The sequence below is a fragment of the Balaenoptera ricei genome, chromosome 19 (assembly GCF_028023285.1).
Source record: "Balaenoptera ricei isolate mBalRic1 chromosome 19, mBalRic1.hap2, whole genome shotgun sequence".
NCBI classification, from domain to species: Eukaryota; Metazoa; Chordata; class Mammalia; order Artiodactyla; family Balaenopteridae; genus Balaenoptera; species Balaenoptera ricei.
The window spans coordinates 51,530,685-51,557,756 of NC_082657.1; the positions used below are offsets into that span (position 1 = coordinate 51,530,685).

The window sequence follows — 27,072 nt, forward strand, 5'->3', positions numbered from 1 at the left end:
ATGAAGGTCAGCACCAGGAAGTGTATCAGGGAGTGCTTCCAGGATCAACACCTGGGAAGGGAAGGGATGGACCTTTAAAAGCCCGCTGACCAATCAGGGATGTGGGCCGCCCAGAAAGGCAGCCTGACCTTGGTCAGGACGATTCTCTGCAGCTGAGGAAATTGCCAGAGAGGACTGACAGCTGAGGGCTGTCTGTGGGCAACACTCCCTGCAGCTGGGGAGTCGGTCAGCGCTGGAGGGGGTCTGGGCAGTCTCATCACCATGTCCGCTAGCTGTGGGTACAGATGTCGGCTGATAAGTGACTGGTGAACGATGTGATACTCTCCAGATGTGAATGATGACCATCCCCTTCTGATTGGTCCAGACCTTTCATTTAAGTAGGAAGCTAGGTCATCTGTGGACAGAGAAGGTTGGCCGTATGCACTAACTGTGTCTAAGGAAGAACAGGAACACTGTATGGGCTAAGTGAAGGAAGTCAGAAAGAGAAAGACAAATACCGTATGCTATCACTTATATGTGGAATCTAAAATATGACACGAATGAACCTATCTATGAAACAGAAACAGAATCACAGACATAGAGAACAGACGGATGGTTGCCAAGGGGGAGGTGGGTAGGAGAGGGATGGAGTGAGAGTTTAGGGTTAGCAGGTGCAAACTATTATATATAGGATGGATAAACAACAAGGTCCTACTGTATAGCACAGGGAACTATATTCAATATCCTGTGATAAACCATAATGGAAAAGAATATGAAAAAGAATATATATATATGTATAACTGAATCACTCTGCTGTACAGCAGAAATTAACACAACATTGTAAATCAACTATACTTCAATTAAAAAATTAAAAATAAACAAATAGTTAAAAAAAAAAAAAAGAATACTGTATGGGGCAGCCTCTGCAGGGCCCATTAAGCATACCCTGCCCTACAGAGGGTCTGTTTGCAAACTGAGACAGACTCCCAATCAATCATGGAATTTTTTAACTATACTTTTCAGTGTAACGCCTAATTGGAAACCACTTGGGTATGCAAAATCTACTTTTTCAACTGCAATATTTTATGAAATTTAAATACAGATGAAGTATTCCTGATGAAAACTTAGCATCCTAATTGAGAGGTGCTGTAAGTGCAAATTACACACTGGACTTCAAAGACCTAGTATGAGAAAAAGAATGTAAAATATACCATTAATAATTTTAAAACATGTTGAAATGATAATAATTGGATATACTGAGTTAAATAAATATAATATAAATAAATTAAATATAAATAAAATTAATTCACCTATTTCTTTTAATTTTTTTTAGAAAGGTTATGAGATCATCTAAAATCACCCATTTGGCTTACATTACATTTCTAAGTCAGAAGCCGGGCACGGCCTTGCAGTTTTCACATGGGCCACGAGGTGGCGATCTTATCCCGGGACTGCGGTTTTCAGACTCCAGGGGGAGGGTTGGCAAAACGGTTGGCAGAGGCGAAGGCAGGTCTTGCTAGTGAGTGAAAAAGTAACTTAACCGGGCTTGTGTTTGCTACTGCATTTTTATACGCATCACATCCCACAATCATTTGCATGTAAGTGGTTTTGATGTAGATATAAAATGCTTGTACTTTGCTCTCCAAGTTTGAGGGGTTCCCCCACCCCAAACCTGCAGTGTTCCTTAAAACACTGGGCTTTAAATAATATTTTAAATCCTTTTTTTTTTTTTTTTTTGCTTATTTATTTATTTATTTATGGCTGTGTTGGGTCTTCGCTTCTGTGCGAGGGCTTTCTCTAGTTGTGGCAAGTGGGGGCCACTCTTCATCGCGGTGCACGGGCCTCTCACTATCGTGGCCTCTCCTGTTGCAGAGCACAGGCTCCAGACGCACAGGCTCAGTAATTGTGGCTCATGGGCCTAGTTGCTCCGCGGCATGTGGGATCTTCCCAGACCAGGGCTCGAACCTGTGTCCCCTGCATTGGCAGGCAGATTCTCAACCACTGCACCACCAGGGAAGCCCCTTAAATAATATTTTAAACACTTTACTTTGTGACCCCACTCCTCTGCCCAACGCTTCTCTCTCATTTTTCTTTTCTCCCTTTCACATGTTCCTTCTCCAAATCAGGTTCAGCTATCTGGGGGCTTTTTTCCGTGTCCCTAGTAATTAAATCGTTTGTGTAACCTTAGTTTCAACATATTATGACCCACTATCAGAACACCTAAAATTCCACCAGGAAGAGAAAGATATTAGGAAGAATACTGAAAGGGAAATGCAGCAGGGAGGCCAATGCCATTCCTTCCCAGATGCCCGGTTACTGTGGACTACCAACTGCCTTCCCAAAGACTAGCCTTGTAGAAATTCTAGAGGGAAAGAAACATCAAGATATGGGACCTGGGAGAGGATGATGTGAACCGGGGTTGTGTATGACCGACGTGTGGTGCTGTGACTGATGGTGGAGGCTACAGGTCTGGCTGTGGGAGGATAAAATGGGAAATGAACTGTCGTAATTCTGTCTGCTTCTCCCCTAAACCCAGTGCTTTGTGGGCAATAGATGCCTGCTCCAGGCCCATCTATGACAGAGAGTACAGGAATCATCGGGATAAACGGGTCTTGCAGAAATGTGCAGGTGAAGAACCAAGGAGGATAGAAAGACCATCTCCACAGTCCCACCCTGCCTTCCCAATGCCCATCTCCGGGGACTGCACAGCCTGGCCGAGACTCCTGCCTTCCAGAAAGCTCCATGGGCCAAGCTGGCTCCAGCAATTAGTCCCTGGGTTCTACTCCAGGATGGAGTCCTGAGCAGGGAGGATGAGATACAAAGACTCAGCTTCCTGAGAGGGGGTTTGCTGGGGTGCTGGCGGCCTGGAAAGGGAGCAGGAACACCTCCCCTTGGTGGGTGATGGGGACCACTGCAGCCCCACGTCACCCAGGCCACACAGGGAGACATGTGCAGACAGATACTTTTATTGGGGACTCTCAGGGTTGGGATGGCAGGAGCCCTGGGCTCAGTTGGCGGCCAGGATCTTTTGCACCCAGGGGATGAGTGCAGTAACACGGGCGTACACAGCAGGAGTTGATGTGGAACAGGTGCCACTGCCCCAGGACACGATGCCCACCAGGGTCCAGGCTCCATCCTTCTGGCAGACCAGGGGGCCACCAGAGTCACCCTGCAGGAGGAGATAGGACTTGTGTTCAAGCCTGAAAGGGAGTACCAGGGCCCTGGTGTGCCCGGACCTGGCAAGTCCAGGGGGTGCAGACAAAGCACAAGTGGGGACCCAGTGGTTGTGCACAAGAGACTCAGATCTGCTCAAATGGCAGCCCCAGCTCGGCCACCTACTCCTGGAGGGCCTGGGGCAGGTGGCTTATCCTCTCAGCCTCCTCATCATCTGTGAAATAGGCTGAAGCGTCCAGCTCGTGGGGTTGGTGTGAGATTAAATACCCCTGGGAAGCCCCACACCACACCTGGCCAGAGCCGGACCTCACCAGGGGCATCTGATAGGGCTGGTCCAGCCCTTCACTGGGGCACTGGGCAGGGCATGAAGTTAGACAGGTCATGGCAGAGAGGAGTGGGCCTCCTGGCCTGGCCAGGGGAGGCACGGTCAGTGAGGGCGGGCAGGGTGGCGGAGCCAGGCCGTACCATGCAGGAGGAGACGCCGCTGGCGCCCGCACAGATCATCACGTCGGTGATCTTGTTGCCCCAGTACCTCCTGCAGTCGGCGTTGGACAGAAGGGGCAGGGTCGCCTGCTGCAGCTTGTCAGGGGTCTTGGGAGCTGCAAGGACAGAGGGCATGGGGTCAGGGCCCCTCATCCCACCAGCCCGCCCCTGGGGAGAAGAGACGAGGGGCCGCCTGAGCCCTGCCCTCCCCCTGCACGGTGCTCGTCTTCCTCCGTCACGATGATCGTGGACACCGAGCTTCGAGCCTTCCCTGACACCTTCAAAGAGTCTGGGACGCGGCTCCTCTGCGATTCCACACCAGGCAGCGGGGACTGTGCTTCCAGCAGTTGTTGCAACAAGTCCTGCCTCGGAGCCCCGTGTGCTCTGGGCCCTGCCGGCCACTGTGTGTGGGCGGAGGGGCCGGCCTTCCTCCCCAGGGAAGGGGATGGACGTCCTTCTGACTGGGGACACTGGAGGGGACCCCCGAGGGAGCACTTCCCTCCTGCTGCCCTTTCCCGGCTGCTTCTGTTCTGTTATGGGACCAGCCGGTGGGCCGTGGCCGGGGCAGAAGAACTCAGGATGCCGAGGAAGAACCTGCGGAGGGGGGGCACCTGGGCGCTCAGGCCCGAACCCGACCAGGACATTGGACTCCGGGCCCAGACTTCAGGGCCGCTGGACGCACCGCCCTCCTCAGTCTGGAGGGAAATCCGGGCTGTCCATCTCCTTGCAGGTGAGACGGGGCGAGACTTGCTGGTACTTAGGTGTTTCTTCAGAAACTGTTTACATATATATTACTAACCCTCATTTTTATTCATGTCTGGTAGGGTTTTCATTAAGAGGGTTTTAAATAAAGAAATGGAAATATTGATGACTGTATAGGAATTTAGACCAAAACATTTTAAAAAGAGCCATACCTGTCCCACCTGGAGACTCCTGCGGCTCAGGCAGCCCCTACCCCGGACACGCCTCGTGGGTGGAAAGGCCACGGCCCACTCACCGTTGTACCGGGTCTTGCCCCAGCCCGTGGTGACGCACAACATCCCGGCGGGGAAGTCATCGTTGGCGCTGGGCAGGCACACGGCGGACACGGTCTCGGAGAAGCGCGCGGGCGTGGCCAGCTTCAGCAGGGTGATGTCGTTACGGACGGTGAGCATGTTGAACTTGGGGTTCTTGAAAACCTGCGGGTGGGGCCCAGAAAGACGAGGTGAGGCCCTGGGTTAAGTCGGGGATCTGCAGGTTTCAAGGAGACCAGCTCCTTTCCTGGCGATCCATTCAGCGGAAACAGACCCATTGGAGCCCGGAATGAGACTCCTGAGACCGGCCTCATCTGCACTTGGCTCCTGTCTCTCAAGCGGCCGAAGGGTCTTCATCCCCCTGCCCCTGCCTGCAGCCCCGCGGCGGATCCCGGGCCGGCCCAGCGGGGCCTGGGCGTACCTTGGCGATCTTCAGGACCTGGATGTTCTCGGCGTCTGAGCCCTGGTCAAACTCCCCGGCCACCACCAGGTCAGAGGTTCTGGGGGAATCACATGGGGGGTTGAGGACTGAGGATGTACCCTACTCCCCTCCCCCACCCCAGACTGGAGCCCGAAGCAGAACCCTGAGCCCGGGGCCTCACTTGACCCCGCAGTGGGCGGCGGTGACCACCCAGTCCTCGCTGATGAGGGAGCCCCCGCAGAAGTGGAAGCCGGTGCTGTCCTGGAGGAAGATGGGGAGGGTCAGCCCCGCCCGGACACCAGCAAAACCAATCTGGGCAGCAGCCCCCAGCTGGGCTGATATCCCAGTGCATTCTCCCACGCATGCGCAGAATCCCCCCTCACCTGCAGGGACACCTGCCAGGGCCAGGAGCCGGGGACAGCGTCCTCCCCATTGACGATCCTGGACAGGCCGCTCAGCACAGGGTCGATGGCGGGGACCCCGCAGCCTGAGGAGGGCGACGGGACGGGGAAGAAGGTTTGAGACCCGGAGTCAGTCTGCAGAAACCCTGGTTTGTAGCTCAGCTGCCCAGGCTGACTCAGGACCCTCTGCCACACTCCCCCGTCCTCCAAAACACTTCTCCTGGTGCCTCCCACCTGTGGGCTCAAGGATCCCCACATACAGCCTGCTGACCCCAGTGTCCCATCCAGGGATGCAGAGGAACAGGGCTGCTCCCACCCAGGGCCACCCTGCCTGAAAGAGCAGAAAACAGGCTGAGTAATCGGACTGTCCTGCCTGGACTCCGAGGCCCACCCTTCCTTGCGGTGAAGCCTCAGACCCGTCACTGAATCCCTGATGCTCATTTTCCTCAGTAAACTGGGGAGCAAACAATCTCACCTCACAAGTCAAAGCTCACCCATTAGATTGGTGGGGCCTGGGGGGTATGGAATTAAAATCTGATAACCCCAGACCCTGGGGAACCCAGAATTCTGGTAGCCGATGCGAGTATGTTTTACACTGAATTCTCTATTCCCAGAGATTTCAGGAACTCTTCATTGTATAAAGTTTTAGTTAATTATTTAATAAAACGGGACTTTGATTCCACGCTGTAAAAGGACACATTGAGGAAACCGAAAACAAAGGACCTGAATTGTCACAAAACAATGAGAAAAGTCAGGTGTACTTAATGTGTCCATGACGCATTTGCTGTGTCAGGACCAGGTGAGTTCTCGGCACCTGTATACAGGTTTTACAATTTGGCCACAGTAAGGAAAGTTGGGCAGGTACAGCCCTTACGACCAGCCAGGCCACCCGGGGGTCATGCAGGCCTTGCTGCATGCCCAGACGGGCATCCTGCCCGTGGGGACAGGGGTGTGCACCAGCCACTCACTGGAGGTTGTTACCAGCAAAACATATGTCATCAACATAATCCACTTTTTTGTAATAGCAAGAAGATTAGAATATCAGCTGTGATGTATTCACACAGCTGAGTGTTTTACAGCGATTAAAGTGAACGAGCTGGGTCTTCATATTAACAGGGATAAATCTAAAACTACCCAGGTGGGAAAAGGCAGGTTATAAACCTTATGTAGCGGATAATACAGTTCATGTTAAGTTTTTACAAATGTTATACTGTGTTTATGGATTTATGAATGTGTAGTAAATTTGTAAAATCCCACACAGAAATGATACACAGTGAGCTCAGAATAGGGATCACCTTCCGAGGAGGAGAGGGGACTTCAGCCGCATCTGTTTTATGTTTTAAAAAGAAATACCTGAAGCAAATCTGGAAAAAGATAACATTTGCTAAATCCCAATGGAAGGTACATGGATGTCATATTTTTTGTATTTTTCACTATTTCTTCTTCTTTTTTTAATAGAAAATGAAATGCTTAGCAAGTGCCCAGGACGGTAAATAAAAACCCCAGGTGGAGGCCGTAGGAGGGCTCCTGCTACCACACCCTTCTCTGCCCACAGCTCCCCAACTTGAGCCACTTCTGGGGCCTCAGATCTCAGTGCAGCCCAGACTGGCCTTTTCCACCCTTCCAGTGCAGGGTGTGAGGGCTCAGAAAGCTCCAGAAGGACCCCTCTCCTCCCTGCAGGCTAGATTGCCTGTCGGGGTGTGAGGCCCAAGGGAGCAGGGAAGGGGGCTCAGACCTCCCTCTTGGCCAGGCCCCCAGGTTGCTCCGGACAGAGCCCATCAAGCCTCTGATGGGGCCTGGCTGTGGTGCCATTAGGGGCTCAGGGAACTACTCCTCAGCCCCCTCCCAGACCTGGCTGGCGCTCCCAGCCCCAGCACTCACCGAAGGCGGCCCCCACGAGGGCGAAGCAGGAGAGGAGCCAGAGAAAGGCCATGCTGCTGCAGTCGGGGAGATACGGGGCACCTGCCCCAGCGGCTCCTTTTACCTCCCCTGGGATCCCACAGGCCCAGCCCAGCCAGAGAGGCCTGAGAGCCACCCTCCTGTTACCCAGGAACCTCGGGCGATAAGCGGGGCCGGTGGGGGGGAACCGAGCCCCCCTCGAAGCCTGTACTGGCTCTCGGCCGGGGACATCTAGCCCCTGGGAAAAGGGCAGCTGCCCTGGCACAAGGTCACCCAGGAACCCTGGTAACGCCTGGCATCCCCAGGACACCGCGGGCCAGGCCAGCATCCAGGCTGGGAGCTCAGGCCCTGCATAGCCCAGCTCTGCAACCAGAATGCAGGGCCGGGGGCTCTGCCACTCCCAGTGCACCAGGGAGGATTCCCAGCTCCTCAGTACAGGCAATCCCACCGTGGGGTCCAAAGAATCCCAGCTGGTCATCACTGGGGGCCTCGCGTTCTCAGCGAAGAGGGTTTTCAATGTGAGTCTCATCTAAAAGTACAGTATCGGGATGGGACTTCCCTGGCGGCCCAGTGGTTAGGACTCCGTGCTTCCACTGCAGGGGGCACGGGTTCGATCCCTGGTCGGGGGGCTAAGATCCCACACGCTGTGATCCTACATGCCTCGCGGCGCGGCAAATAAATAATTTTTTTTTTTAAGTGCAGTATCATACAGAGATGCTGTGTCATCCAGAGGGTCACCTCGAAACCAGCCCAACCAAGCAGCTTCAGAGCCTGCATGAGGACACATGTAGGCATGAAGGAATCGCCCCCATGGGTGGCCGTGGGTGGGTCACAGGCTAGCAAATATGCTGACTGGCTGTCCCTTATCTGCCGCTGAGCTCAACCGAATTCTCTTCTCCTGTGATAATTCTCAACTTAAGGAACTGGTCATTGCATAACGCTTGAGTTTCATACAAAATGGGGCTTTGATTTCACACCATCAAATGACACATGGAGAAAACAGAAAAACGATTTTAATTGTCACAGAACAATAAGAGGACAGATGTAGGTAATACACCGGTGATGCATTTGCCGTAAGTGGAGGCCAGAAGACTTCTCAGCACCATGGGCACAAGTTCCTTCTCTCCCCTGGGACAGCGCCTATCTGGACACCAGAGCACCCACAGGAACAGAGCACAGGGCACCCCTGCCCTCGTGGGTCCAAGACCCCAGTGAGAGACACAGACACGAAACAAACAAGAAAAGAACACAGCGAGTCTGAGAAACCTGGAGAGGGTCCGGAAAGCTGCTGCTCTGGACAATCCAGCCTGGGCCTCACCGCTGAGCCAGTTTGAGAAGGAAAATGTGCTGACTGGGTGAACTGCATCTACTTCCAAGGCCTCCGGGGCTCTGTGGTCACAGGGCCATGGTCATCTAGGCAGAAGTGGGTCAGAGCAAGCAGGACAGTGTCACAGGACTTGATTTGGACTTGATTAGCTTTGAAGTTTTGTCTCTGAGTTGTAACTTTAGTTTTGTTTTTGAGTTGTAAATTTAGTTTTGTTTTAGAGTCATGCGTTCTCTGCAGGGGGATGTTCAAAGTATTTAACCGCTGGTGAGCAGACGCTCTGACCAGGGAGAACAGTGGCTTCGGCAGGGACTGGCCCATGGAGGCCCTGAGCCCTGTTCTCTGGGGGAGGGCGGAGACAGCCACATTTCAGGGGGCAAACAGACTGGGGCCAGCAGCTGCTTGGTAACTGGGTCTGAAGCTTTTTGATATTTTAACAGACTGGATTCAGGCCAGGGATGTCAGCCCTGGCTTTGAGCATAAGGAATCCATATTGAATTCCAGGCCAAGGTAATTTATGTAAATATTAACATTTGCTGTTTTGTTTTGTTTTTCCTTCACTCATTCCAAGCAGGTAGCAAAGACATTTGTATTTTCCTTGCCTCGGGGACTTTTCCAGAGCAGAAAACGGAAGCAGCCTGAGGTCACTGGCTCTTGAGGTCTGTTGGGAAAGTAAACTCTGGGCGAGTAGAGTACAGGAGGGATATGGCCTTGGAGGGTATATCACAGGGAAGGGAGCGTTTCCCTGGCCCACAGAGATTGGTGCACATTTGCTGGTGTGTTTTTTACTTTGAATGATTCCTTTTTGCCCCACCCATCCCCTCATTCAAACCAGACCACGAGGTGAGTACTCCCTGGGAGCAGGGTGACCGTCCTGTCACAAGGAGGGACAGCCTTTGCCACTCACCTAAAGCCATCTCCCCCTTCTTGTCCTCGTGGAGGGTTCCCCTGGAGGGTCACCCCACCCCAGCTCTGGGGGCAAGTGGGGGGAGAGCTCTGATGAACATAATCCCGTGGAGGCAAAGAGGTGAGGAGAAAGCCAGCGCTTCTCCTCCTGCACTTTGGCTGAGTCCTGAGGGGATGTGGTGCTTGGCGCCTTGGCCGCCATCTTGAGACCAGAGAAGAAAGACCCTGACCAGAACCACACCATCGCCCGGTGCTGCGCGAAAGCCTACAACTGCGCACCTCCAGATCCCTGCCGTGTGAGAAAAGCAAACCACTGTTGTTTAGCCACTGTTAGCCACGTGTTCTATTACAAACAGCATCTTAAGTGATACAGAATAGCTGTAAGAATGGCTGTGGATGTCTTCCGTTTTCCCCTTCAGATCCACTCTCCATCCTTCTCCACCTTGCTGGCCTCCAGCAAGACTGACCCTCAGGGACGAGACTGCAGAACAGCTTCCCAGGCTCTCAGGCTTCCTGTTGGGGTCAGAGCCGGAGACGGGGCAGGAGAGAGAAGTCGGGTATTTCTTCTCTGGGCTCCCTCCCTGGGAGGCTGCCGTGGGCTGGCTGTCTCCCTCCGCAGAGGCCACGGACGGCTCGGCTCATCTCAGGTGGCCCTGTCTGCACAGCCACCCTTGCTGGGTTCCACAACTGCTCCCGCCGTGTCCCTTCAGCTCTAGGTGTGTCCCCATTGTTGCTAGAACCCTGTGCACCTCACTATCCTTTGTTGGTTCCCTAAACCCTGCCCACACCTTTGTAAAAATTCCCTTTATTCAAACTTTCCTCAAATAACCCAGTTTGAACGTGCCACCTTTTCTCAGGCACGACCATGACTGATACAGTAACTGTGGCCCGAGGACCACTGAACATGGGATTCTGGGATTGGTTAGCTCACCCACTGGAGCGGTCCATGGACAACTTTGCCGGGGAAGATGAGACCTGGTGGCCCATGGCACGCAGTGGCATCACAATCACTCAAATTAACATGGGAGGCGGCAGAGGCTGAAATGCAGGTGGAAACAGGCCCTGGCGGTCACATGGCTGGGGCACTAAGTTCCTACAGCATCAGTGGTGATCATAAATATTGAGGAGTCACACAGATGGCCAATGAGCACATAAAAAAGTGATCAAAGTCACCAGTCTTTAGGGAAATGCAAATCAAAACCACAGCGAGGTATCACTTCACACTCATTAGTTTGGTTAATATAAACAACAAAAAAAAAACAGAAATTAATAAGAACTGGAGAGGATGTGGAGATATTGGAACACTTGTGCACTGTTGATGAGAATGTAAAATGGTGCAGCCACTGTGGAAAACAATACGGTAATTCCTCAAAAAATTAAAAATAGATTTACCGTATGATCCCACAATTCCACTTCTGAGTATATATTCAAAAGAATTAAAAGCAGGGTCTCAAAATGATATTTGTACCCCCATGTTCATAGCAACACTATTTACAGTAGCTAAAACATGGAAGCAACCCAAGTGTCCATTGACTGAAGAATGAATAAACAAAATGTGGTGTATATATATATATATATATATATATATATATATATATACACACACACACACACACACAATGGAATATTATTCAGACCCAAAAAGAAAGAAAATTCTGACATATACTACATCATGGATGAACCTGGAGGACATTATGCCAAGTGAAATAAGCTAATCACAAAAAAACAAATACTGTATGATCCCACTTACATCAGGTACTTAGAATAGCCAAATTCAGTGCTAGTTGCCTGGGGCTGGGGGGAGACATTTCTCCAAAGAAGACATCCACATGGCCAATAGGCATATGAAAAGATGCACAACATCGATAATTATTAGAGAAATGCAAGTCAAAACTACAATGAGGTACCACCTCACACTGGTCAGAAAGGCCATCATTAAAAAGTCTACAAATAACAAATGCTGGAGAGGGTGTAGAGAAAAGGGAACCCTCCTACACTGTTGGTGAGAATGTAAATTGGTGCAGCCACTATGAAAAACAGTATGGAGGTTCCTCAGAAAACTAAAGATAGAATTTCCATATGATCCAGCAATCCCACTCCTGGGCATATATCCGGACAAAACTATAATTCAAAACAATATATGCACCTCTATGTTTATAGCAGCACTATTCACAATAGCCAAGACATGGAAACAACCTAAATGTCCACTGACAGATGAATGGGTAAAGAAGATGTGGTACATATACACAATGGAATATTACTCAGCCATAAAAAAGAACAAAATAATGCCATTTGCAGCAACATGGATGCAGCTAGAGATTATCATACTAAGTGAAATAAGTCAGAAAGAAAAAGACAAATAACTACCATATGCTATCACTTATACGTGGAATCTAAAATATGCCGCAAATGAACCTATCTACAAAACAGAAGCAGACTCACAGACATAGAGAACAGACTTGTGGTCGCCAAGGGGGAGGGGGAGGGGGAGGGGGTAGGGATGGAGTGGGAGTTTGGGGTTAGTAAATGCAAACTATTACATATAGAATGGATAAACAACAAGGTCCTACTGTATAACACAGGGAACTATATTCAATATCCTGGGATAAACCATAATGGAAAGAATATAAAAAAAGAATGTATAGGGATTTCCCTGGTGGCACAGTGGTTAAGAATCCGCCTGCCAGTGCAGGGGGCATGGGTTAGAGCCGTGGTCCGGGAAGATCCCACATGCCGTGGAGCAACTAAGCCCGTGTGCCACAACTACTGAGCCTGCGCTATAGAGCCCACGAGCCACAGCTACTGAGCCTGCGTGCCACAACTACTGAAGCCCGCGCGCCTAGAGCCCATGCTCTGCAACAAGAGAAGCCACCACAATGAGAAGCCCACGGACCGCAACAAAGAGCAGCCACAGCTCACCACAACTAGAGAAAGTCCGTGTGCAGCAACGAAGACCCAACACGGCCATAAATTAATTAATTATTTATTTATTTTTTAAAAAGACTGTACATATGTGTATAACTGAGTCGCTTTGCTGTACAGCAGAATTAACACAACATTGTAAATCAAGTCTACTTCACTTAAAAAAATAAATATTAAAAAAAGATATTTGTACACCCATATTTATAGCAATATTATTTACAGTAGCTAAAATGAGGAAGCAACCCAAGTATCCATTGACCAATGAATGAATAAACCAAATGTGGTATATATATAAACAATGGAGTATTATTCAGACCCAAAAAGGAAGAAAATTCTGACATATGCTACATCATGGATGAACCTGGAGGACATTATGCCAAGTGAAATAAGCTAATCACAAAAAGACAAATACTGTATGGTCCCACTTATACCAGGTACTGAGGATAGTCAATTCAACGCTAGTTGCCTGGGGCTGGGGGTAGGAGAGTTATAGATTAATGGATATAGAGTTTCAGTTTTGCAAGATGAGAAGAGTTCTGGGGGGAGGGGCAATATAGGGGTAGAGGATTAAGAGGTACAAACTATTATGTATAAAATAAGTTCCATGGGGGATTTCCCTGGTGGTCCAGTGGTTAAGACTCCTCGCTCCCCTGTGCAGGGGGCACAGGTTCAATCCTTAGTCAGGGGAACTAAGACCCTCCCCCCATGCCGTGGTGGGGGTGGGGAGGAAACAAAAAAGCTACAAGGACACATTGTACAACATGAGAAATACAACCAATATTTTACAATAACTATAAATGGAGTATAACCTTTAAAAATTGTGAATCACTATATTGTACACCTGTAACATACAATATTGTACATCAACTGAACTTCAATTAAAAAAGAGTTCTGGAGATGGATGGTGGTGATGGTTGCACAACAATATGAATGCACTTAGTACATTCCGAGCTGTCCACTTAAAAACGATTAAGATGGTAAATTTTATATTTTATGTATTTTAGCACAATTTTGAAAATTGAAAAAAAAACAGTGAGATATCCCTTCACACCTATAATTTTTTTAATGGAAAATAAGTTTTGGCAAGGTTGTGGAGAAACTGGAATCCTCATACATTACTGGTGGGAATGGAAAAGCGATGCTGCAAGTGATGCTGCCTGACTCCCAGGCTATAGCAAGCTCTGAATAAACAGCCTCTACTCGTTCTCATTTGGGTGGTCTTCACTGATTTCCACAAAGGCCAAGCTCCTGTTGGCGGCCTCCCCCTTGCATATCGCCCTCCCCAGGGGCCGGGTAACCACTCTTGCGTTTCCAGGCCCACTGACCCTAGCCCTAAGCTGACCTGCACCTCCTTATGGTTTCCCTAAGCCCTGGCCACACCTTTAGAAACAGTCTCTTTGTTAAGACTCTCCAGTGAGACTCATGGCAGAATACAGGATCGAAATTCAAATTTCATTCTCTAATAGAAAAATAAAGAAACCTACATTTCTTGCCTGCCTATGTTTAGGGCTGAGAATCACTTCATTACAAGGAGCAAAAAGGGAGTGGGGTGGGGGAGGGGTAACAGCCCAAATGTCCTAGCCGGAGAATGGGTGCATAAAGTGTGGTGTGCTTATGAAGTGAAACACCACTCAGCAATAAGAAGGAACACACTGCTGATACACACAGGAACACAAGTGAATCGCAAAACCATTTGGTGGAGTGAAAGAATCCAGACACAAAGACAGCATACTGTATGGTGGGGGTGATAATATTTTATATCTTGGTTGTGGCGTTTGTTACACTATGGTATGTATATGTCAAAATGTATCCGTCTCTTCACTTAAGATCTGTGCATTTCACCATGTGTAAATTATACTTCAATATATCTTATTTTTAGTAAAACAGAGGGTTGGGATTTGACCCCCTCAGTGGCACGACTTCAAGAGGAGTAGCTCCTTCATCTAAGAAAACTGACTTCTGAGTTCCTGCCTCGAGGAAGATGGCAGTCTCAGAGATGCGGGTCCTGGAGGGACGCATGCGCACTGTCCCGCCGCCCAGTCAGGACCTGGAACCCTAACACAACACCACCCCCAAGGCCAAATCCCAGGAGGTGGCTGGGCAGGGATTGGATTAGGGCCCCCTGCCCCCAGCAAAGCTCTTTCCCCAAACCCAGGCTGCCTGGGAGAGAGCCGCCCCCATGAGGGTCCCCGTGCATTGGGTCATCTCCTGAGTGACTTTCTTTGAGCTACACCTGTTCGTGGGCTGCTTTCAGCACTGCCCATTAAACACACTAGACGCCACATACCTGCAACGAGGTAACAGGTGCAGAGTGAAGGTTTTCTGACGTGGCAGACAACCCGCGAACAAGGCTGTACCTTCTCCCTGGGAGTTTGCATGAGCAGAGATGGCTGGGCTCCAGGATTCTAGAGATGAGGCAGGGTTCCAAACCCGAGGATGGGCGAGAAAAGTATCAGCGACAAAGTGAACCCAGGAAAATGTTCTTTACTGTAAACCTGATTGGCTAAACAACTTCTGGGTCCAGAGATCCATCGACTCATCCATGGCCTCTGATTGATGCCTGCTTTGCCGCTGGCCAGTCATAGTCAAGGCTGAACTGCTGCCTACAAGGAGGCGCTCACGGCCAGGGCCGGGGACGGAAGGGCGGTGGGCCTTCTAAAGGGAGGGAACAGAGCGCGCAAAGGCCTAGAGGCAGGAAGTTCAGGGCCCGGCGTTTTGGAGAATGGGGGGCACCTAACACTCTGCGCTTAAGCGTTTTTCCTCGGGGCCGGGGGTCTGCGGAGTGCGCAGTCTCTCGGGTCGATACGCCAGGCGAGGGGGCGGGGCGGGTGGAGGTCCGCGCGCCCGGCGGCCGCCAGCTTTGGCCCCGCCCCCAGCAGGAGTCGAGCACCTGCGGGGGCCGCCTTCCCCGCCCCCACCCGCAGCTGCGCGAGTTCCCAGGTCTCTGGCAACCGAGAGCAGGGGGCGCTGGGCGGGCAGGACCTGGGCCAGCTGTCGGTTCCCAAGGCCACAACCACGGGTGGGTTCGAGCCGCCGCGTGCCCTCCCTCACCGGCCACGCCCCTCCCCCACTCAGGCCCGGCGGCTGCCACCTCGCATCTTGGCAGCCACTCGGGACAGCCCTGTACCTTCACCAGGGCCTTCCTCTGTCGGCCCCTTGGCCTCTCCGCCCTGCCTCGTGTCCTTTCGGCTCTTGGTGCCACCCAGGCTCCCTCCACCAGGCCTTTGCCCTCCCTGTTCCCTCTCCCTGGACACCGTCTCCACCCAGATAGCTTGGCAGACTCTTAGGTCGCAACTTAATGTCCCCTTCGGAGTGAGGCCCTCCTGCCTCGGTATTAATAATAATAATAATAATAACAATGATAATGATAACTCCTTAGCTGGTAGTAATGTATATTTTACTTTTTTTTTTTTTTAACTCTTTTCCATAAACTCCCTGCCCCTTTCCCACCTAAGCTTGTAAGGCAGGAATTTGTGTTTCTTTCTTTCGTTTGTTCTGTTCCAGCAGGGGCCTGGTAAGCGCTGGTTGATAGGATGGATGGAATTGCACAAGTGGTGGGTTTCATACAGATGGGGCCACACTCTGCATCCTGTTTCGTGCCCTGCTTTCCCACCTAGTGCACTGTGGCCATCCCTCCCTGTCGTTGGCAGTCTTCTAGAACGCACAAAGGGACCCCACAGGCGAGTCAAGAAGGAGAAGTACCAGGTCCGACCAGCGTGGATTGTGTTAGGTCTGGTCCCAGCACACTCAGTATGGACTGTGCCCTTTCATAAAGTGGGACCCTTGCTCTAAGGATCCCCATTTTACATATTTAGAAATGGGATCAGAGAGTGTAACTTGCCCGAGGCCCCACAGCTGTTTTGTGCTGAAACCTGTTACCCACCACACTACAATCATCAATGCAATGGAAATTAAAAATAGCCATAAGATATCGTTTTACCTATGTGTTTTGGGGTACTTGCCCTGTGCCTGGCAGTCTCACCTTCAAATTTCTCCCTCCCCAGTTTCCCAGTTGCTGGGAAAGGGCCCGGCTGCCCACCTGAAACAGGCCTCCTTGCCCCCTGCTTTCCCGCCTGGTGTAGCCTCCAGAAGCTCTTGCTGGGATGATAGCAGAGGCCCCCTGGCTGGCCCTGGGCCCAGTCCTGCACCTGAATGCCATGTACTCAATTCCAAGGGCAGGATGCCTGGGTGGAGGGGCCTGTCTCCACGTGAACGGGCAGTGGGCGGCTTGCCCTCTGAACCAGCCCACGTGACTGCCACTGATACTGAACTGAGCCATTGAGCCTTCTTGGTCATCCTAAGACTAGGGGAGCATCCTCAGCCCACTGGTCACCTGTGCCCTCACCATGCTTTGGTCCCTGCCCCTCCCCCTACTTGACCACACTGCCCATGGGGTTTTGAACAACTGCAGACCAACTAAATTACTTGTCCAAGGTCCTCCAGACCATAAGAGACTTGGCTGGGGCTCAAATCCGGCCCAGGCCTGGCTGCTGCCCGCAGGGCCCCTCTAGAGGTAGGGCCTGGAGGAGGAAACCTGAATGTCCCCTTCCCCTTAGCTGTGGGTGGAGGGCCACCTTGTTTGGCACCAACTTTGCCCTAGATCCTGGCCCCAGCTGCTGCCATCCCAGGCCCTGATGCCAGCCCTGCTCGGGCATATCCTGCCCACTGGGACACATGCCCAGGAAAGGGATTATCACCTCAAGGTCTTCAGATAACAGCCTGGCGCACAAGGATATAATGGGGAGCCCTCCAGGCAGGCGTCCTACACCTCCCTGACTGCGGCACCATGACCTTCCTCTGGCTTCTCTCCTGCTGCGCCCTCCTGGGCACGGCCTTTGGTGAGCACCAGGGCAGGCAGAGGCCGGGAAGGCTGTCTACCCTTCCACCAACTGCTGGAAGGGGTGCTGGCCCCACCAACGCCAAGGCCAGCAAGGAACAGCGGGGTCCCTGCTCCCAGTTCAGTTGTGCGTGGTGGTGTGAGCCTGAGCGAGTCTTTCGCCCTCTCTGAGCCTCACCAGCTCCATCTCTACGATGAGGATGCTGGGAGGACTGGACCAGACCAGCCAGCATGAGGCCCCCGGGGCGGAGGTAGACCTTCCTGGGGCCTCGCATCATGTGCAAGGAGGGGGAGCAATTCCAGAGGGACAGAAGGCTCTGTGAATGGTTGGTGGCTCCCAGGCAGGCTCAGATGATGAGCAAGTGTGGCTTGGCCCCCATCAGCCCTTTCATGCCCTTGAACCAGCCCTCTTAAACTTTTAAACTTGTGTTCACTGTGTGCCAGGAACTGAGCGAGTTCCTGCTTTGCCTGCTTTGTCTGCTAAGGCAAAGCCTCTTTCATCCTTATTATACCAACTCTGTGAGGTTAGCGACTGTAAGATCCCCATTTTGCTGGTGGGAAAATTGAGACTCAGAGTGGTTAAGGTAGGCAGTGATAGGGCCTCCCAGCCCAGGCTTTGGCCCTGCCACCACCTCAAGCTCAGCCTGTGGGGCTTGTCTGGGCTGGAGCACATGTCAGCCTAAATTGTCCCTGGAGTATTCCTGGGGCGGTGAGTCCTGGGTGCTCCCTTGGCCTCCACCCCTCCCTCACTCCATACTTCCACCCTCAGGCTGCGGGGTCCCTGCCATCGACCCTGTGCTGAGCGGCCTGTCCAAGATCGTCAATGGGGAGGACGGTGTCCCCGGCTCCTGGCCCTGGCAGGTGTCCCTGCAGGTGAGGGGGGAATTCTGCACACGAGTAGGGGGATGCACTGGGGTATTAGCCCAGCTGGGGGCTGCTGCCCGGATCGGTTTTGCTGGTGTCCGGGTGGGGCTGACCCTCCCCATCTTCCTCCAGGACAACACCGGCTTCCACTTCTGCGGGGGCTCCCTCATCAGCGAGGACTGGGTGGTCACCGCCGCCCACTGCGGGGTCAAGTGAGAGCCCGGGGTCCCCAAGAAACCCCTTGGGGTGGTTTCCTCCAGCACTGAGGACTTGCCCTTTAACGCCTTCATTTCCCAGTTTCTTATTTGGAAATGTGTAGCAAACCCAGGTCCTTCCAGTGTCCTAGGGGTCCCTGGGAAAACACATGGCGGGCTGTAGGCCCAGTTGAGATTCTGAGCTTCCATCTCTGATCGACACCACAGCCGTGTGTGCAGACACACAAAGACACGCATGCGCATTACGCCTGCACACGCGTGCACTCACACACATAAGCACCCTGCACCCCAAATGCCCCCGTCACGGCAGGAACCACTCCTTTCTCTGGCCTTCTCCAGAACCTCCCATCTGGTCGTGGCCGGGGAGTTTGACCAGGGCTCAGACGCCGAGGACATCCAGGTGTTGAAGATTGCCAAGGTTTGGCAGCCCCCAGGGTCCAGGTGTGACCCCAGGCAGGGTGGGCCCTCGGGAGTGTGCATCCCAGGCTAACCCCCAGGGCCCCAGCTCCTCCCGGTCACCCCAATACTCCATCATGATGGGGCAAAGCAGAAAGCAGGGTGTGCAAGGCTCCATGAGGGGAAGGTCTGCACCCTGGGCCTGGGCCTCGGGCTCCTGGGGCCATGGAAGGAGCTGCCGAGTTGAACAGGCCATTGTCCACGGAGGAGCACTGAGGCCGTGAGGGGTAGCCTGGAGCCAGGTTCTGCCCCGGTCGGCTTCTTCCCAGACCCCAAAGGCAGCTGTCTGGCCCTGCCCCACAGGTTTTCAAGAACCCCAGGTACAACATGTTCAGCAACAACAACGACATCACCCTGCTGAAGCTGGCCACGCCCGCGCGCTTCTCCAAGACCGTGTCCGCCGTGTGCCTGCCCAGCGCCAACGATGACTTCCCCGCCGGGATGCTGTGCGTCACGACCGGCTGGGGCCTGACCAAACACACCAGTGAGTGATGAGAGACCACTGGCTGGCCAGGTGGGAGGTGGGGGCAGCAGTCACTAACCCCCCACCCTGCCCTTCCAGATGCCAACACCCCCGACAGGCTGCAGCAGGCGACTCTGCCCCTCCTGTCCAACGCCAACTGCAAGAAATACTGGGGCAACAAGATCACCAACAGCATGGTCTGCGCCGGCGCCAGCGGCGTCTCCTCCTGCATGGTATGGCCTCCCAGGCTCCCTTCCCTCCCAGCCTGGGGTGGGTTCAGGCTAAAGCCCAGGCCAAGGGCTTGGGCAAAGAGAGAGGAAATGGAAGTAGCAGGCAGACCTCTTTCTAGGGCCTGCCACTCTCTCCCTGGGCATTCCTGCCTGAGTGGTTGGGAAGATAGGGCTCCTGGAGGGTCATCAGTGACCTCAGCAGAGAGGTGCCAGAGCAAGGGGCTCTGTTCTCAGAGCTGCCATATTGCAAGATTCCACTAATAGCAAAGTCTGAGTAATGGCACCTCCTGGAATTGTGCAGTGCACAGCCTGGGGAGCAGAGCATGGTGGCCCAGAAGGGCTCCAGAAGGGGTCTGGCAGCCCTTCCTCCCTCACAGTAGCCCCACGGCCAGCACCACCCATGCTTTCCTCCTATCAATCAAACCTGCTCCATTGAGCCTCTGTTATAGGACCCCACCCCAGGGGGTGGCCCAGACTTCCAGGGGCACAAACCACAGGAGCTGCTGAAGTTTCTTTCATAATCCTTCTCATATGCATGTTTTGAGCTTCTACTGGCTATCGGGCCTGGGACTGGGCTCTGGGAACAACGTTCAGGGGCCTCTGGGCCAGGCCACCTGGGCTGCCAGATCCAAGCCCCCTCCTCCCTGTCCTGCAGGGCGACTCTGGTGGCCCCCTGGTCTGCCGGAAGAAGGGAGCCTGGACCCTGGTGGGCATTGTGTCCTGGGGCAGCGGCACCTGCTCCACCTCCAGCCCCGGCGTGTATGCCCGCGTCACTGCACTCATCCCCTGGGTGCAGCAGATCCTGGCAGCCAACTGACGACCAGGCTTCACCCTGGCCTCCCTGCTGACCTTGCTTCCACAAAGCCTCAATAAACCAGTGGAAGATACGCTGATGGTGTCTGTGACCTGTTTTGGGGCTTCTGAGAGTTCACTCTGCTCCTGAATTTGGACCTTCACTGAACCAGGTGTCCGGGAGGGCCCCTCCTTAGTCCACCTCCCAAGAGTGGCCAGGAAGGGCACAGGCAGATAAAGGGGAACCTTGGCCCCCACCTCTCACCTCATGCTCCCACCTCCAACTTCGGGGTCCTCACCATTCACCCCCGGCTCAGTGTGCCCAGGGCCTGCCCACACACCTGTGATTCCAGGAAACCTTCCCAGGAGTGGCCCCCAAGGGCTCAGGCCCACGTTGGAGCCAGGTGCTTCTCAGCCCAAGGTCTCATGATAAGGAGGGGATGGCGAGGCAGGCTAAGATTGGTGGGTTGAGGGAATATATTGGGCGGTCCCTCGGGCAGACCCCATCTCACCTGCTGAGTCACATACCATGGCCCTTCTCTGGGTTGTCCTTGGCTTCTTCCTCTTTGGCAGCAGCTTCGGTAAGTGCAAGGCTCAGGCAGGCCTGGCAGCCCCAGGCCGAGCCTCGCCCACCCCCTGACCCCCAACCCAGAGGCAGGGAACAGGAGGGCCCTAGTCCTCGTACCTCTAACTACCCCTGCCACCTGCCCCTCCAGCTGCCCCCTGAGCCTCCTTGAGCTGCTCTGCCCAGCTCCCCACTCCTCCACTGGGCGCTCCTGGAGCCCCCTCCACTGCCTGGAGGTCCCTTGGGCCCTGCCTAATTTGGTCTCCTCCATCCACTCAGAAGCTGGGGTGGTCTGGGCTCCTCCACCCTCCAAATGTGCCACCAGGCTGTGTGAATGCTGCCTCGAGAATGTCCCCCAGGCCCATCCATCTTGCCCTGCACCTCCACCCTCTGGATCTGGACAGCCTCCTGCGTGTGTGCCACCCCAACTGGGGTAACAACCTCACCCAAACCTGCTCCCCCTGCAGACTCAGAGGCCATGAGAGCCCCCAGGACTCAAGCAGGACATCCCAGCCCTCAGGACAGAATCCTGGGCTCAGAGTGGGTTGGACACTCCCCTCAGGGCACAGAGCAGGCGGGGGAGCCTGGGCCCCAACTCCAGATACCCTCAGCCTCGGGGACCGTCCACAAGGGCACCTTCTAAGGGCAGCTGTCAGCTGGACCGGTGGGGGGCTGAATTCCTTGCAGCGGACAAAACTCTGGGTGCCAGGGTGCCACAGAGACCTGGAAGTGCTGAGTCTTCCCCTGACCCCCTTGGGGCACCACCCACTGACCAGCCGCACTGTCCTTGCCCCTCAGGCTGCGGGGTCCCCACCATCGACCCTGTGCTGAGCGGCCTGTCCAGGATCGTCAACGGGGAGGACGCTGTCCCCGGCTCCTGGCCCTGGCAGGTGTCCCTGCAGGTGAGGGGGAGGCTGAGGAGGGGCAGGTTAGACAGGGAGGGGTCAGGCAGGAGAGGCAAGGCTGACTCCCCCTCCCCCCGTCTCCGCAGACCAGCTCCGGCTTCCACTTCTGCGGGGGCTCCCTCATCAGCGAGGGCTGGGTGGTCACCGCCGCCCACTGCGGGGTCAGGTGAGGCCTGGGCTGGGGCAGGAGGGGCCCCCACTTCACCTGCCTGAAGAGACCACCTTCACTCGCTCCTAACCCCGACCGGGCGCTGCCGGCGAGTGGGAAAGAGTCTGGCAGAAGCTGCTCTGTCCCCAGGCTGCAGAAGACCCCAGCCCTAGCGCCCCACCTCCCCAGACCCCAGCTTGGTCCAAGACAGCTGGTCTGGGCCTCTGCCTTCACTGTACAGATGGGGAAACTGAGGCCCCAAGGTCACCACGCGATTCAGTAGCCCAGCCGGGGCTCACCCTGCCTGGCACGCTGTCCGGGCGCTCCTCTGAGGAGGTGGCCGTGAGCCTGAGCTCCGTCTGCCACCTCCTTTCTCTCCAGGAAGAGTCACCTCGTGGTGGCCGGGGTGTCTGATCACGGCTCCGAGGAGGAGGCAGTCCAGGTGCTGAGGGTCGCTGAGGTACAGACGGCCGGGCGGGCAGCCAGGAGGGTGGGCCCCTGGGGCGCAGAGGAGCAGGAGGGCAAGGGGAGAGAGGGCAGACGACCCCGGCCGGCGGCTCAGGCCTCACCCCACTGGCACTGCTCCAGTCTGAGCTTTCTTCTCTTTCCCAAATAATAAAGCTCCTTTACAAACACTGAAGGTTGTTTCTGATTATAAGTTTTGCTCATTGTAGAAAAACGCAAAATATGTCACATGCCATCTCCCCAGCACCCCAGGGATTTGGTCTGTTCAGCCTCATCTGGGTTCCCTTCTCAACACTCTGCCCCTTCGGCACCGCCAGCCCCTCCCAGTGTGCAGGTCTGTGTGCCCCTAAAATCTCCCAAGTCCTCCCTCTGCGGCCCACCCAGCCCCCACCCTTTCCACACAGGTCTTTGAACACCCCCTGTGGGACCTGCGCACGGTCCGAAACGACATCGCCCTGCTGAAGCTGGCCACGCCCGCGAGCCTCTCTGGGACCGTGTCCGCCGTGTGCCTGCCCAGCGCCAACGCCAGCTTCCCTGCGGGCTCCCTGTGCGCCACCACGGGCTGGGGCAAGACCCGGTACAACGGTGAGTGCCCTGAGGACTTTTCAGGAGTGAGACTCATTCTGTTTTTTGGTCTAAATTCCAAACACAATCATAAATTGCAACAGTCAATAAATCTTCCATTTCTTTACTTAAAACCCTCTTAATGAAAACCCTACCAAACATGAATAAAAATGAGGGTTAATAATATATACGTAAACAGTTGCTGAAGAAACACCTAAGTACCAGCAAGTCTCGCCCCCTCTAACCTGCAAGGAGATGGACAGCCCGGATTTCCCTCCAGACTGAGGAGGGCGGGTGCGTCCAGCGCCCCTGAAGTCTGGGCCTGGAGTCCAATGTCCTGGTCGGGTTCGGGCCTGAGCGCCCAGGTGCCCCCCCTCCGCAGGTTCTTCCTCGGCGTCCTGAGTTCTTCTGCCCCGGCCACGGCCCACCGGCTGGTCCCGTAACAGGACAGAAGCAGCCGGGAAAGGGCAGCAGGAGGGAAGTGCTCCCTTGGGGGTCCCCTCCAGTGTCCCCAGTCAGAAGGACGTCCATCCCCTTCCCTGGGGAGGAAGGCCGGCCCCTCCGCCCACACACAGTGGCCGGCAAGGCCCAGAGCACACGGGGCTCCGAGGCAGGACTTGTTGCAACAACTGCTGGAAGCACAGTCCCCGCTGCCTGGTGTGGAATCGCAGAGGAGCCGCGTCCCAGACTCTTTGAAGGTGTCAGGGAAGGCTCGAAGCTCGGTGTCCACGATCATCGTGACGGAGGAAGACGAGCACCGTGCAGGGGGAGGGCAGGGCTCAGGCGGCCCCTCGTCTCTTCTCCCCAGGGGCGGGCTGGTGGGATGAGGGGCCCTGACCCCATGCCCTCTGTCCTTGCAGCTCTCGAGACCCCCGACAAGCTGCAGCAGGCGACCCTGCCCATCGTGTCCAACGCCGACTGCAGGAAGTACTGGGGCAGCAAGGTCACCGACATGATGATCTGTGCGGGCGCCAGCGGCATCTCCTCCTGCATGGTACGGCCTGGCTCCGCCACCCTGCCCGCCCTCACTGACCGTGCCTCCCCTGGCCAGGCCAGGAGGCCCACTCCTCTCTGCCATGACCTGTCTAACTTCATGCCCTGCCCAGTGCCCCAGTGAAGGGCTGGACCAGCCCTATCAGATGCCCCTGGTGAGGTCCGGCTCTGGCCAGGTGTGGTGTGGGGCTTCCCAGGGGTATTTAATCTCACACCAACCCCACGAGCTGGACACTTCAGCCTATTTTACAGATGATGGGGAGGCTGAGAGGATAAGCCACCTGCCCCAGGCCCTCCAGGAGTAGGTGGCCGAGCTGGGGCTGCCATTTGAGCAGATCTGAGTCTCTTGTGCACAACCACTGGGTCCCCACTTGTGCTTTGTCTGCACCCCCTGGACTTGCCAGGTCCGGGCACACCAGGGCCCTGGTACTCCCTTTCAGGCTTGAACACAAGTCCTATCTCCTCCTGCAGGGTGACTCTGGTGGCCCCCTGGTCTGCCAGAAGGATGGAGCCTGGACCCTGGTGGGCATCGTGTCCTGGGGCAGCGGCCGGTGTGGCCCTTTCTCACCAGGCGTGTACACCCGGGTCACCAAGTTTATTCCCTGGGTTCTCGGAGTTCTAGAGGCCAACTGAGCCTCTGCCCTGCCCCAGCCCCCATGTGTGTAAAACCCAAATAAAACTGCTTGCATCTTCACTTCTGTGCCTTCACCGGGGCGGGAGGATGGCTGCCTTCACCGAGGTCCCCTCTGGAGCTCAGAGCTGAGAGAGCTGGCAGATACCCAGCCCTACTCCCTTCTTCACAGAGACGGGGGAAATGAGACTCAAGTTCACACGCAGAATGGCGAGAGCTGGGAGCAGGACCACTGGTCCCCAGAGCTCTCACCTTACTTGGGCTGCCAGACATACCCCAGACTTCCGGGAAGGGGGCCCCTGACCCAGGGTGAGGGACCCTCTTGTCTCCTACCTCCCAACTGGGAGTCCAAGTCCATGTGTAATTCAAAGGGGACACTTGTGGAGAAGTTCCACAAGCTGAAGTTAAGAGCTGCTTTCTAAGAGCTAAGTTCTGGATAAGGCCTGTGAAAGCAAGTTTCTCTCCGTGGAACAGTGTATCTCCCAGCGGTGCCCCTAGCGGGGCGCTCTCTGCCTTGGGATGCAGGGGCCCTGGAGCAGCTCCTGGAGCTGCTCCCACCCGCACATCACCCTGCATCTGCCTTCGCCTCGGCCGCCTGCCCAGGGACCATGCTGGATTTTCATCAAACCTCAGCAGCGGCTGCGCCCTTGGCCACTGCACTCACGCTGAGCCTTTCTGGCCTCAAGCCCTGGATTCTGACGGCTGCTCTTCAGCCTCCCTCCAGCTGCCCAGGCTCCCCCACCTCAGCTCCTGGCCCAGCCCCGCTTCCCCAAGCCTTCGTTTTCTTCTGAAGGGACCCACCTTCTCCTCACCCTCCCGAGGCGCTGCCCACAGCCTCACCACAGATCTCTTCAACCCGTGACTCCACCTGTGGCATCCAGAGTGGCAAACACCTGCCCTCCCACTCACAGGTCCTCTTGCCTCTCACACCTCAGGAGAATGCTTTTCATTTTTTAAATTTTATTTAAATGTAGACTATTAGTCAAATGATTGGAAAATCAATAATGAAAAATAGTTTTTTAGGGTTTTCTCCTGGTGCAGAGAGAATACACCACAGCCACGCTTGCCCTGCCAGGGGGACACGGCACCCTCATGGGGCTGGTCAGCCCGAGGGGTCACCTGAGGCTACGTGGGTCAAGCGGTCTGCGAGCCCCCCGCCCGGCCCCGAATGTTGGGCCCTCCTGGGCCCTCAGCACGCTCAGGAAAGACGGCCAGCCACTCCTGGCCTGGGCTCCGGGGCCCAGCTCTGCTCGGGCTCCTTTGAGGAGGCACCGTCCCACATCCTGCCCTGCCATAAATATACACAAATCCCTGTACAGTCTGGGGCACCAGGCCCGGTGGAGCTGGGGTCGCCTGTCCCCACGCCCGCGGCACGGTGGCTCTCTGGGGCCCATCGCCACCCTCCTCCCCTGCCCTCCGTCCCTCTGGCTGACGGCTCTCAGGCAGCTGCCAGCTGGCCCAGGACCCGGCGGAACTGCTGGGTGCTGTGGCCCAGCTCCTTGACCCTGTCCACCATGTCCTGGGCGGCGGCAGGCGACGGGTACTGGAGGGCAGCGGCCTTGGTGGTGGCCACGATGCCGCGCAGCAGGTCACACAGCAGGTTGCTGTAGTGGGTCACCTGGCTGCGGACGTCGGCCGCCTTCGCCTGCCGTGACAGTGTGTCCCCGATGAATACCAGCTTGTGGGCGCTGAGGATGACAAACTTGCTGTGTGCCACGAAGATTTTGGGGGGCTGGTTGGTGGCCACGGCGGTGAAGAAGGCATCCACCGCGTTGGTGAGCGTGGTCAGGTTCGCCTCGCACTGCTCCAGGTAGAAGAGCAGCAGTTGCCGGTCCGAGGGCCCCAAGCCGCCCGTCCGCCCCGGCGCCAGGGGCTGGGCTGGCATCCAGTTGGCCAGGTCGTGGTCTATGGGCCGTGACACCTCCTGCTCCAGCCGTTCAAACTGCTTCAGCTGGGGAAGAGGGAGAACAGAGTGAAAACCACAGCCACAGAGCAAAAGGGACAGAGAGGGGGCCCTTCTGGAAAGTGACAAAGCTCAGAGTCAGTGGGCAGGGGAACAGGCTACCTCTGTCCTACTGGCCGAGCACATATCCCTGCCTGCCTTCTGGACAGTCTCCAAATAACTTTCCCACCAATCTCAAATAATTCCGTTTATATAACATTTTTGAAATGACAAAATGCTAGAAATGGGAACAGATGAGCAGCGGCAGGGGTGAGGGATGTCAGTCTATTGGTTTGGGTGCTGTTATCTAGTGACTTCAGATGCGATCACTGGGAGAAACTGGGAGAAGGGGACACAGGACTGCTTTGTACTTTCCTTCAAACTTTCTATGAATCTACAAATATTTCAAAATGAAAAGTTAAAAAAATTTTTTTCTCCTTAACAAATGCAGTGTAAAAAGATTCAAAGACACCAAGCAGA

At 54.7% G+C, this 27,072-nt stretch overlaps 4 protein-coding genes across 7 annotated transcripts in view; 2 read left to right on the top strand and 2 right to left on the bottom strand.

Annotated features, from left to right (window-relative positions):
• Positions 1–2,975: 2,975 nt before the first annotated feature.
• Positions 2,976–15,057, bottom strand: LOC132353193 (chymotrypsinogen B). 2 transcript variants are annotated; one of them, XM_059904197.1, is made up of 7 exons: positions 14,810–15,057; positions 5,454–5,557; positions 5,252–5,331; positions 5,071–5,149; positions 4,634–4,814; positions 3,619–3,752; positions 2,976–3,148 (listed from the first exon to the last, which is right to left on the bottom strand). In XM_059904197.1, the coding sequence occupies exons 1-7, from the start codon at positions 14,898–14,900 to the stop codon at positions 2,987–2,989; spliced, it is 831 nt and encodes a 276-aa protein (XP_059760180.1). In that variant the 5' UTR covers positions 14,901–15,057; the 3' UTR covers positions 2,976–2,986. The 2 variants fall into 2 exon arrangements, with proteins under 2 accessions (XP_059760180.1, XP_059760181.1); XM_059904198.1 differs by lacking the exon at positions 14,810–15,057 and adding an exon at positions 7,353–7,404.
• A 2,251-nt stretch (positions 15,058–17,308) lies between these two features.
• On the top strand, positions 17,309–20,404 carry LOC132353440 (chymotrypsinogen 2). The gene is made up of 7 exons (XM_059904642.1): positions 17,309–17,360; positions 18,129–18,232; positions 18,356–18,435; positions 18,778–18,856; positions 19,198–19,378; positions 19,457–19,590; positions 20,243–20,404. The coding sequence occupies exons 1-7, from the start codon at positions 17,309–17,311 to the stop codon at positions 20,402–20,404; spliced, it is 792 nt and encodes a 263-aa protein (XP_059760625.1).
• A 504-nt stretch (positions 20,405–20,908) lies between these two features.
• LOC132354315 (chymotrypsinogen B-like) lies at positions 20,909–24,652 on the top strand. Its single transcript, XM_059906169.1, has 7 exons — positions 20,909–20,960; positions 21,743–21,846; positions 21,936–22,015; positions 22,379–22,457; positions 22,867–23,047; positions 23,887–24,020; positions 24,491–24,652. Exons 1-7 carry the CDS (start codon positions 20,909–20,911, stop codon positions 24,650–24,652), a joined length of 792 nt encoding a protein of 263 aa, XP_059762152.1.
• Positions 23,135–27,072, bottom strand: part of BCAR1 (BCAR1 scaffold protein, Cas family member) — a 38,581-nt gene continuing 34,643 nt past the window's right edge. For all 3 annotated transcript variants that reach the window (XM_059906168.1, XM_059906166.1, XM_059906167.1), the window contains exon 7: positions 23,135–26,601. In XM_059906168.1, coding sequence (XP_059762151.1) covers positions 26,089–26,601 — 513 coding nt within the window. In that variant the 3' untranslated portion in view covers positions 23,135–26,088. The remainder of the gene's footprint in view (positions 26,602–27,072) is intronic.

Excerpts from the sequence above, each read along its gene's own strand:
- LOC132353440 (XM_059904642.1), top strand. The coding sequence starts at position 17,309 with ATGACCTTCCTCTGGCTTCTCTCCTGCTGCGCCCTCCTGGGCACGGCC. Across the intron at positions 17,361-18,128 it reads CCTCCTGGGCACGGCCTTTG|GCTGCGGGGTCCCTGCCATC; the intron begins GTGAGCACCAGG and ends TTCCACCCTCAG. Across the intron at positions 18,436-18,777 it reads GCCGCCCACTGCGGGGTCAA|AACCTCCCATCTGGTCGTGG; the intron begins GTGAGAGCCCGG and ends GGCCTTCTCCAG.
- LOC132354315 (XM_059906169.1), top strand. The coding sequence starts at position 20,909 with ATGGCCCTTCTCTGGGTTGTCCTTGGCTTCTTCCTCTTTGGCAGCAGC. Across the intron at positions 20,961-21,742 it reads CCTCTTTGGCAGCAGCTTCG|GCTGCGGGGTCCCCACCATC; the intron begins GTAAGTGCAAGG and ends CTTGCCCCTCAG. Across the intron at positions 22,016-22,378 it reads GCCGCCCACTGCGGGGTCAG|GAAGAGTCACCTCGTGGTGG; the intron begins GTGAGGCCTGGG and ends CTTTCTCTCCAG.
- LOC132353193 (XM_059904197.1), bottom strand. The coding sequence starts at position 14,900 with ATGCAAACTCCCAGGGAGAAGGTACAGCCTTGTTCGCGGGTTGTCTGC. Across the intron at positions 5,558-14,809 it reads CACCTGTTACCTCGTTGCAG|GCTGCGGGGTCCCCGCCATC; the intron begins GTATGTGGCGTC and ends CGCCCTCCTCAG. Across the intron at positions 4,815-5,070 it reads AGGTCCTGAAGATCGCCAAG|GTTTTCAAGAACCCCAAGTT; the intron begins GTACGCCCAGGC and ends CCCCACCCGCAG.